At 37.9% G+C, this 10,694-nt stretch overlaps 2 protein-coding genes across 2 annotated transcripts; one reads left to right on the top strand and one right to left on the bottom strand.

The window, feature by feature from the left end:
• Window positions 1-87: 87 nt before the first annotated feature.
• LOC131463770 (beta-1,3-galactosyl-O-glycosyl-glycoprotein beta-1,6-N-acetylglucosaminyltransferase-like) lies at window positions 88-3,476 on the bottom strand. Its single transcript, XM_058635794.1, has 4 exons — window positions 2,856-3,476; window positions 2,666-2,759; window positions 1,433-1,837; window positions 88-1,315 (listed from the first exon to the last, which is right to left on the bottom strand). The coding sequence occupies exons 1-4, from the start codon at window positions 3,161-3,163 to the stop codon at window positions 725-727; spliced, it is 1,398 nt and encodes a 465-aa protein (XP_058491777.1). The 5' UTR covers window positions 3,164-3,476; the 3' UTR covers window positions 88-724.
• Window positions 3,477-4,629: 1,153 nt separating this feature from the next.
• Window positions 4,630-10,489, top strand: rfk (riboflavin kinase). Its single transcript, XM_058635796.1, has 4 exons — window positions 4,630-5,189; window positions 7,403-7,554; window positions 8,089-8,191; window positions 8,504-10,489. Exons 1-4 carry the CDS (start codon window positions 5,108-5,110, stop codon window positions 8,671-8,673), a joined length of 507 nt encoding a protein of 168 aa, XP_058491779.1. The 5' UTR covers window positions 4,630-5,107; the 3' UTR covers window positions 8,674-10,489.
• Window positions 10,490-10,694: the final 205 nt, after the last annotated feature.

The raw sequence follows: 10,694 nt of genomic DNA, 5'->3' as shown, positions 1-10,694 counted from the left end.
AGAATAGTCACATTTCTGATGATCATGGTTTACAAAACTCTGTACTCCACCTGCAGTTTGTAATGGCATGAAACAGACTGGTCCAACTGTTTTTGAACAGTTTATTATATCACTGTGTCATCCAGCACCTTATACAATCATAAAAATGCTACAAATAGGCTCTTCTATTAGCATTGTACTGTATATCACTGTGAAAATACTTGAGATGTCATGACATAAAAAAGGTAGCAAAAAAAGGCAGTTACCAGTAGCTGCAGTAATGTGTTGCATGCTTTCAGTTGCTGCAGTATCAGAAATCTATTTGATTCCTAACTCAGATGCAGAATTGTGTACCAGTGTAACTCAAGTTGTGGTTTCTCTAGGTTGTAAGTGTGTGTATATGTGTGTATGTGTGTGAGAGAGAAAGGTTAAATTGTTGGAGAATGATGAGGAAATACTTTGTTCTCTGACAGCTAGACAGGAACTGTATGAAGAGGGTCAATACTGTGCTTTTTATTTATATACATTTGTGGCTTGTAAGGTCTTGGGTTGTTGTATAAAATGTTTTGTTTCAATAAAGATGCATTTGCCCCTCTCACTGTTTATGTTTAAAAATCTGCAACATTTTAATGTTCATTTCTTTTTAAAATATTTGACCTCTGGGCTTCTGAGAAGACTGACCACTGGTAGAACAGCAGGAATATGACTGGATAATGTATTGCCACTTATTCGAATAACTTTAACACTAAAATAACAAACTTACGATAACTCTCGAAATGAAGTCTTCCTGTATAAATAAAGGATTGAATTTAATTGCGTCCTTGGTTGCAGTGATAAACCTCTCATACATGTATTGTAACTCAGACAGTGCCTTCTTTCTCAGATATTTCTCCAGGCAGTAGACAGCTAAGGGGTCCATATCAATGTCAAACTTATTAGCAAATAGATGATGCTGCTCCAGCATCCACTGGAGGTCTCCAGAACCATACACGCATACTGACCGCACATGTGTACCTTCGCACGCTGGATACACCGCCTGCATTGAACTGCGTGACCCCTCGTGTCCATCCCATTTCACCAGTCGTGCGATGGCGTTGATGTCGGTCATGTCGTATTTGGGGCTGGGCCAGGTCGAGCCTGGGACGCCGGGGATTCGTTGAATGGTCGCCCAGATGAACTCGTCGGGACTGTATGTGTCTTTGGACCATTCCAACAGTGCCTGCACTCGCTTGTCCTTCAGCACAGTGCGGATGAAGCCTCGGTTTACCACAATGTAGGCATTTCCTGACAGAATGGGCATGTTGAAGGGAGGCGGCCCCTTTGGTGTTTGCGTCACCTGAGATGGTTAAAAACACAGAATTATACAAGCATAGCATTATTGATAAATGAGGTCAGTTTGAATTGTTAAAGTAAACCTTGCAAATAATAAGTATTAAAACCTTTAAAAAAGTACCTCTAATCTTCCATCAAGTATCTGGCAAACAGAGGCCACCCTCCACACCTTTCCTGCAGGCATTTGTTCCGACTCTAAGCTGTTTGCGCCGTTCAGTGAACGCAGCTGTCTTACGATCTCCAAATTGGTTTTTAGAGGGAAATCTTGGCCACAAAGGTTGATGAAGTATTTCCATTTTTTGCGCATGTTATAAAGATCAGCCATACAGTTGAGGTCGGCCTGGACACGTGGCCAGGCACCGTAGATCACATCTTCAGTCCTGCTGACCATGAAGGTGTTAGGGAAACAGGACATAATCGCCGTGATGGCAGCTACAACCGAGTCCTTTGCTTTTTTGTCCACGTGGACACAGTATAGATTTTGAGGTGCGTAGATGGCTCTCAGGAGCCGCTCAAAGTTCTGCACCTAAAATACATGAAAAATAAAAAAATATGTAAAAATCAGCTTTGTGTGTACTTTTCAAATGAAAAGAATTTAAATCTGTAAAATAAGCAAAGTGCCCTTTTGATCAATACATTTTGACTCTACTTTTAAAGCTTCCAGTGCATGACTTTAGGTAAGGTTTGTTGTTGATATTCAGCCGCCATCTTGTTTTCTGTTCATGATGACCAAACAAATACAATAATCGGTCTGTTGTGTCCTTCATTTGCTTAAGGGCTCCATCACCTGAGTGAAGCCTGTCCCACACTAGAAGATCTTCAAATGTGATTTGATTTTAAAAACGTGGGAGACCAGACACAAACTATACTGTCCCTTGTCAAGAAGCAGGACCACACACGATTTCAGGGAGGAGTTTGCAGGGATTTCTGTTCAATGAAACGGCCATATTATCGTACAGATATGATAGTAATTGTATATCTGGCAACACTGGAGGGAACAGACACAGGGCAGATGCATTTATCGCATCAATCTGCTGAATTACTTCTGAGATGTTTAGTGGGCACTTTTTTGTGTTTCTAGTCACCTGTTTGCAACTGTCTCACATCACAAGTGCACAAGGACACAGCATACAATTGTCACATTGTTTTTGTTCAGAAAAAAACAAAACAAAAAAGGCAGAATTTATATATACACATATACATATATATATATATATATACACATATACACATATATATATATATATATATATATATATATATATATATATATATTCTGCCTTTTTGTTTATAAAAAAAAACACTGTAGCTTTAACATTAACGGAATCAAATAAAGGATTTTAAATATGCTTACCTTATGATGCACAACCAAAGAGTAAGCTATTGGGAAGTCCTCTTCCTCCTGACTTAATGGGAATGTTATATATCTCCTGCTCAACTTGAATTCCCTGTAAATGCACAACGTTGGAAACATTACTAATTTCTGTCAAGATGTCACACTCTGAGCAATAAATCAAAATATAAATATATGTAAAGCCACACACCTGCAGTCTTGGGCCGCTTTAATGTAATGCTCATCCGAAAGTAGAACATTCTTGCGGAAAGCCCTGGTGATGCTGAGTATTTTGGCCTGTTCTACTGCCCGGCTGTCTCCCTGCAGGATGGCCGAGCAGTTGCACGTGGCTTCCGGACTCCCGTCATCGTCCGCGTACTCGAACCAGCGGTAACCAAGTCTGAAGTTTGAATCCCACTCTTCATCAGAGCAGCTGAGAATGGCGAGCAGCCATAGCATCGCCAGAACAGAAGTGAGCTTCAGAAACAGGAGAATCCTTCTTGGTCTCAGGAACCTCATTATTTCAGAGTACGAAACTCAGTTAAGATGTCATTAGTGTGAGTTATATGTGTAGTCAGTCGAGATTTATATTTCTGTCATGTCGTCAAAGAAAGTCAACTGAGCTCACTCTCAGCGCTCAACAGGTGCGCGCATGCGCAAAATTAACGCCGGATTCATGACAGGTGCGCAGCGGCCACTTTTCTAAATTGACAGGCGCGTGTCCGGTGTCTGCAATCAACCAAACATACCACGCCCCCTTTTCTCCATAAACAAAACATCATATGATGATGATGATGATACAAAACTGTGATGTTAAATATAATCTGATCACTAAGACGTTTAATTATGTTATACAGTTACATGTTTCCTTTAAAGATAGATAGATATTTTCTTGGTACTTTAACATTTAAAAGAGAACCACTGATCTATACAATATAATTTGTAGGCCTGGATGATGCAGGATTGGAGATTATCCAAAAAGTCATGAAGTCAGCGGCAACTAGATTTGTAGATTTAGACTTGTTTAACTGCTCATCCAACATATATATACATATATATATATATATATGTATATATATGTATATATATATATATACATATATGTATATGTATATATATATATATATATATATGCCAGTCTAAAATGAGAAGACACCTCTATACACATATATGTGTGTATATATATATATATATATACTGTATATATGTATGTTATCGATGATGTCAATTAATTATAAATATTCATACTAAATAAAATTTTTGAAATTGTGTTTTGAGTCACTCTATCTAGACTAGACCAGCGTTTGGTTGGAAAATGTCACCCTCTTGTGACTGGATAGATAAATGACACTGTATTAAATGTATGTTAAATGTTGTATTTTACTGTCAGCCAATACAAAGATTAAGCTTTTATTAACCTCAGTGGAATACATGACTGACCACTGGTTCTTTTAAAAAATGTTTGAGAAGGTTCCCTCAGTTCATCTAATTACATTATTTTCATTATTTATGTTGTATTATTGAAGGGAAAAGAGAGCAGCTGTTTTTATGGAGGGACCTTAAAAACAAACGTAAAAATGATTCTTAATTAATAACATTATGATTGTAACTAAGTACTTTATCCATAAAATGTCACGACTAAAAATCTATTTTTATTCATTTATTTGACATAAAAATATTTTGACGTATCTGTTGACATACTTTAGAGGTATCATATTTCATTTGTCTAATATAATTGCTTAAACCTAAGAGTTTAATATTTAATTGTTACAAGTATCTTGTATCTAATGACGGCGGTATTTTTGTAGTAAATGCACTTTTCTTCAAATATATACCACTGAGTTTGTCGATAACTAACCTTATCTTTTATGACGCGTTTATGTTCCTACCTCCACTCGAGAACATTCAGTTGAAAATATTCTGACGACACTTGAAGGCAGCACGTGGCTCCACGCCTCCTTCTATCACGTGGACAATGACGTTAGCATAAGCGTTTTACGTGCGACGCAGATGTGAAGTATGTAGGCAGCATCCTAGTGGCTGTCTGACTGCGACCACCAGGTCTTTATTTTCATCGTCACACTGCAGGTGGACCAGAGAGAAGCCGGAACTGTGTTTCTTGGAGACAGTCGGATCAATATTTCTTTTAAAACTACTTAAACAACACGTTGTAAGAGTCGGTCCCTCTGATGAAGCTAACAGTTAGCTTAGCCTCTTAGGTGGTGAACTGTTAAGTCTGTGTCTGTGAGTAAGGTTAAACCTTATCAAACTACAATCAACTACTACTTCAACAGCAGGCGAAGATACAGCTGAGTTCAAGGACGATTTCTGAAAGCCTCAAGGTGACAGATACAGTCGAGCTGTCAAGGAGGCGCTAGCCCACGTTAACCGGTCTCACTTCCTTGTGTAGTTCGAGGTCATTCTGTCGCTTTCGTCAGAGCCAGTGAACCGTTAGCGTGAACCATGAAGAGTCTACCGTACTTCTGCCGCGGAGAGGTCATCCGAGGCTTCGGGAGAGGGAGCAAAGAGCTGGGGATTCCCACAGGTGAGTTAATAATCTCTTACCAAACAGCTTTTTATGACAGTATTATGTCAGTATCGCCAAGTCATTCTGAATGACTTGGCGATCTAGAAAACGTGCAGAGGTACATATCGATACAGGTACAGGTACACCGATATGTATTTCTACGGTTAATAACGATCTTAAAAAATCATTACAGCCTGTCTGATATGAATTTTATATGTTTTTTTCACTCTCATCTGAGAATATTTAACGGTTTAACAAATGTGACACAACTGCTTAATTTAAAGATAGAAACAATGGCAATAACATTATTTGTATGCATCCTTCATTTAATAATATGCTCTGTCAGGCACAGTGGTGTAGTGTACATGATACGCAGGTATAAGATGTATATCCACTATAGAAGAAAAAGGGTGTCTGTATAACCACCAAAATGTGCAGTGATGCGTATCAACTGCAGAAATTGCACTCATAATCGCACTCACATTTGTTTTTGCAGGTAACAAGTGGCGATGACTGTCATTTTCGTTTAAAAACACTACTTGCATATAATAAAATTCACCATGTGCATGTTCTTTTTCTAGGCTATTGCGCTGCTGGTCTGGCAACCCATGCTGCTTTGAGTGTGCTTTGTTTTTTATGTAACTGGGGAAAAGTGGCCTGCACTCGACATGCCTGACCATTGGACTTTATCATCCCTACACACTAAAGTATCACAGTTATAAACACAGAAACAAGCAACATTGTTTGTAACAGCCTGGGGGATTAGTGATAGTGTATCCACTAAAGTAGTATACACCACTGGTCAAGCAATACTACTGTATAAGACCTGACTGAGGGAGCGTTTGTGTGTTAAAAACAGCAGCTTGGGGGCGGGTAGGGGCAATAAGTCTTCATTTCGTAGAACTAGCAGCTTTTTTTTGAGCAGTTAAGTTCATCTATTTAACGTTTTGTGGGCACTTCTTTGTTTTCAGTCATACCTCAAACTATTTTTAGCCATCCATTTTGTCTTGTGGAGCTTTGTGTGCACTGGTTTGAATGTAACAGTGCAGTGCATTTGTATTTTTAAACTAAAAATAATGTTTAAAGCATGAAACAGGTAATCAGGAAACTAAATTGTTTAATAAACCGTTGGGTGAAAATATTAAACAATTATTGATTTTACTTAGGGCTGGGTGATAATACAATAACGATACGTATTGTGATAGACACTTCCGCAATATCAATTGAAAAAACGGTCGATAAAATCACTCTACTTCGTTGGGAAAAAAACAAAAAACCTGTAGAGTGGTCAAAGCCTCTGGAGTGGCAGTCAAACCAATCACTGAACAGTCGATTTGGTTGCGCCATCCTCTTCCCCGTGTCTCACTCACAACAGCAGCATGTGAACATCGAGTGAGCAGAGGCGAGAATGAGTGCTGAAATCAAGGAGATCATTAGTTTAAAAAAATAAAAAAAAAAGACACACTACCTTGCCAGTATAGCAGTTTTATGGTTACTTAAAGTCCGACCGAGCTTATTACTTATTATCAACTAACTTATTCTACCATCTTCGTCGCTCACACCCCCTGGATTACTCCGCCTGTACTGCATGCCAATCAACCTCATCTGCCGCTACCTGTGGAGATACACAGACCGCCCTGTTGAGGTGCTCTGCAAAAGTATGACAAAAAATCCAAACGTTACAAAGACATAACTGAGGTAGTGACTTATCACAGAGCCAAGGACATGCTTCCACTCAGCATCGTTGAGAAGTTTGGTTTTAAAAATCTCATGAACGTGCTTGACATTACTATTTTCCTCTGTGTGGTCTGGTTGATAACTGTAGTGATTAAAATAAGAGGAAAGTTTATGAGTTTAGAATAAAAGTGTTAAAGTTAAAATATGTTTTTTTATTATTATTCATTTTTCAAAAATGAAAAATTATCAATAATTGTCAATATGAAGTAGTTACTGTTGTAGTTGTGATATGTTTTTCAGCCATATCGCCCGGCCCTTTTACTGCTTTTTTTGTTTTGTACACAACACATTTGTTAAAAAGCTTGCTCCCATTCCTTCCTAAAAACAAACAAACAAACAAAAGAAGGGGATTTTTGTTTATGAACTTACATTTTGTGTATGGAATATGGCAATTGCAAAAGTGCCATTGAGCAAGAATAATTTTGTTTCCTAGCAGACCTCATTTTAACTCTTTCCTTTTCTCACCATCCTCCCTTTCCCCATCCTGTCACCAGCCAACTTTTCAGACTCAGTGGTGGACAATCTTCCAGCAGATATCAGCACAGGAATCTACTATGGCTGGGCATGTGTGGGTAACGGGGATGTTCACAAAATGGTGATGAGCATTGGCTGGAATCCGTACTACAAAAATACAAAAAAGTCAATGGTAAGTAGCATAAAAAGCACCAACTGTTGCAAACTGTTTGATATTTTAGTCTGACTGACAATATGCATGTTGAATATGAATTTATACATCACCTAGGGTTTGAAGGCAGTGATGGTCTGGTCACAAGACATCTTCTTCTGCTACAGTAATGAGTGTAAATAATTCCGGGGGGGGGGGGGACTAAAATATAGATTGAGGTTGGGTCTTGTGGTTATAAAGTGTCAACGGATGAATATGTGCATTCATGGGGATTTCACTCATGGCTGCACATAAGGGGTTGTTCCAGAATGATAAAAAAGACAGATTATTATCAGCGTCATGGTTAGTCCGTCTATGAAACACAGAGAGGTATGAAATATTCAGTTCCCATGATTTCATGCTGCTTGCTAATGTCATCAATCTAGGTCTATGGTGGCAGAGATTGCATACTGTGCCTTTTAAATGTATTCATTTTAAGGCTAGAGAGGCAGAGCAAACTATTCCTTATAATTGCAGTAAATGCCAATTTTTTATTTATTTATTTTTTGGTTCTAGGAGACCCATGTGATTCACACGTTCAAGGAGGATTTTTATGGGGAGGTTCTCAGTGTTGTCATGGTGGGCTACATCCGTCCAGAGAGAAGCTATGACTCACTTGGTATGTCACTTTTTTTTCCTAACACCCTCACACACATGTACATTGACTTCTATTCATTTGGACAGCTTAAACAAAGCTTTATCCTAAACCTTTTCTATAACTACTTGATGCCTAACCCTAACAACAATTCAAATCTGGGCCCTAAACTTAACCAGTTCCTCAGAATTGAGGTTCGGACTCATTCAGACCAGGTTTTGGCAGTCTATGACATGTCTATGTTTCTGCCAGATAAATGTTTATGTCCTGAAGAGGTAATTCACACACATTTACTGACTTGGCTCACTTGTTTTGTCTGCATCTCTTTCCAAACAGAAGCTCTGATTGCCGCCATCAACAATGACATTGAGGAAGCCAAGGTCAACCTGGAGCTCGCAGAGCATCTCAAACTGAGAGAGGATAACTTCTTCACCAGCATCTCATCTACAGGCCTGCCCACCACCACCACAGCATCCACATCACAGACTATAATGAATGGTCACTGACAGCTGGCTGTGACTGTAGCACTTACTGTATACACAAACATTTCTGAAGATAAGGCTTTCTGCATTCATACTCATTAGATGCACCGCTTTGTAGATATAAATTATAAAAGACCCATGTTTTATGTTTTCTTTCTTTCTGTTTTTTAAAATTAGTTATTTGCAGATATAATAGATAATGTTAATTTGTGTATATATATATATACATGTGTGTATATATATATATATATATGTTCCCTCCAGAATTGCTGTTTGCAGTTTCTGGATTCCAGTGCTTCTGTATATTTGATCTTTTATGTGAGAAGGTACTTAAAAATCAGTTTGAGATGAAGGTGACCAGAAACTACAAATGGTTTAGACCATAAACTAATTTATGTGAACACATGGTCATAAACAAAATGGCTATCAGTTTTAAAGTCCTTTTCTCATGAGGATATATCTGTGTCAGATGTTTAGTCTGGGCATTATTATCTGTAACAAGAACACAGTTGGCACAGTTATGACTTTATGCAACATAGTGGCTCAATGCAAGGCATATGTGTGATGACAGGGATATTAAATAATGGAACTATATAAATTTAATGGCATCTTTACTTTCTTTTTTTCATAGTTCTTCTGAGAAAATGTCTTTTCTTTTAAGCATGAGTCTAACTTTCCTTACAATCACTGCTCAGAAAAGTATTAAATCAGAGAATTTGGGGGTTCTTTTAGAACAATGAATATAATCCTCGTTAACTGGAATTACTGAATAATCATCAGCATAGTTATTTATTGAATGAAATGTCTACATGTAGCATAGACCTCAAAAAATACCAACTTTTCAGTTGTGAGAATCCTTTAGCAGAAGCAAGCTATTTTTTCCACTGATTACAGAGAGTAAAACATTTGAAGGCCAAATAAAGCGGGGGAAAAACTTCCACACCTCATTCTCCCAATACTGATATTTACAAATCTTTGAAGACAATCAAGTCTAGACAGAAAAAAAACCTACAATCTGTGTCTACACACACATATTACTGTTATATCTGTTGAGCTTGTGGTCTTTTATAGGAACTGTTTTTAGATCAGTGTGAGTCGACACATGTCAATCATTTAAAAGAACATGAAATGGTCAAATATTTAACTTCTAGCTAACCCATTTAAATGATTGTTTAATAGAACCAACACATTAATCTCGCACTGTGCTTTGAAATGTTTTAATCTGCTTTGTATTTCGATTTTTCTGGGTGTGAAAGGGTCCCAGTGCCTTTTTATGAATGATGATTTCTGTTCTATTGTAACAGTATACATTCTGTATAGCTGTCTGCTAATTCACCGTTATGTCAAGCTTCATGTCTCATGCTGTAAACTACTGTATATGCTCATCCTCTGACATCAAACATTTGAAGAGGGATGTTACCACTGGATGTTTACAGTTTAGGGGCCAGTGTAATGGAGAGTTAAGGGAAAATCCTTAATATTTTCTTCACCTTTCACTCAAGAGGCTTCTTCAGTTCTGAATGACTCCTGGGTGAGAGGTGAAACATCTACAGCCTACAGCTAAATCAAGTCCAGCTCACAGATATCCTTTATATTTTCATTCATGTTTGACAGGATTTTTAATCAAAGCTTACCAGGAAACATAAAAGCACCTCGCCACATTTGGCCTTTTTTTCCTGGGATGACATTGGTTGATGCAGACGGGAATTTTGTCAATGTTACTTAATTTCAAGATTCTGCAGCAGATATATAATATTAACAGTTGCAAATGTATCTATTACAAACAGTATGTAATTAAGGGTTTTGTTAAGTTGGATGAGAATAAACCTGTATTTCCTGATTTTACAATGTCCGGAACCACTAAAGTGATCAAACACTGGTTCATGAATGAGTCTGTAAATGTCCCTGCACAAACAAACCCTGAGGTGTAAGGGTTTAGTTCTACATGTTTGACGCTGAGATAAGGGATAAGGGAAAACTGCCACAGTGATGTCTATAGTCCGTATTTGTAAAAGAGGGACTGTGACAAAATGTCCTCAAGTTGT

Source organism: Solea solea, chromosome 8 (assembly GCF_958295425.1).
Source record: "Solea solea chromosome 8, fSolSol10.1, whole genome shotgun sequence".
NCBI classification, from domain to species: domain Eukaryota; kingdom Metazoa; phylum Chordata; class Actinopteri; order Pleuronectiformes; family Soleidae; genus Solea; species Solea solea.
Note: the sequence above shows the minus strand (reverse complement) of the source record. Positions and strands in the feature narration are given on the sequence as shown.

Bases quoted from the DNA above. Each gene is read 5' to 3' on its own strand.
- LOC131463770 (XM_058635794.1), bottom strand. From the start codon at position 3,163: ATGAGGTTCCTGAGACCAAGAAGGATTCTCCTGTTTCTGAAGCTCACT. The intron at 2,760-2,855 runs GTGTGTGGCTTT...GTGCATTTACAG, and splicing joins AAAGCGGCCCAAGACTGCAG to GGAATTCAAGTTGAGCAGGA. The intron at 1,838-2,665 runs GTAAGCATATTT...CATGTATTTTAG, and splicing joins CTTTGGTTGTGCATCATAAG to GTGCAGAACTTTGAGCGGCT.
- rfk (XM_058635796.1), top strand. From the start codon at position 5,108: ATGAAGAGTCTACCGTACTTCTGCCGCGGAGAGGTCATCCGAGGCTTC. The intron at 7,555-8,088 runs GTAAGTAGCATA...TTTTGGTTCTAG, and splicing joins AAAATACAAAAAAGTCAATG to GAGACCCATGTGATTCACAC. The intron at 8,192-8,503 runs GTATGTCACTTT...CTTTCCAAACAG, and splicing joins GAGAAGCTATGACTCACTTG to AAGCTCTGATTGCCGCCATC.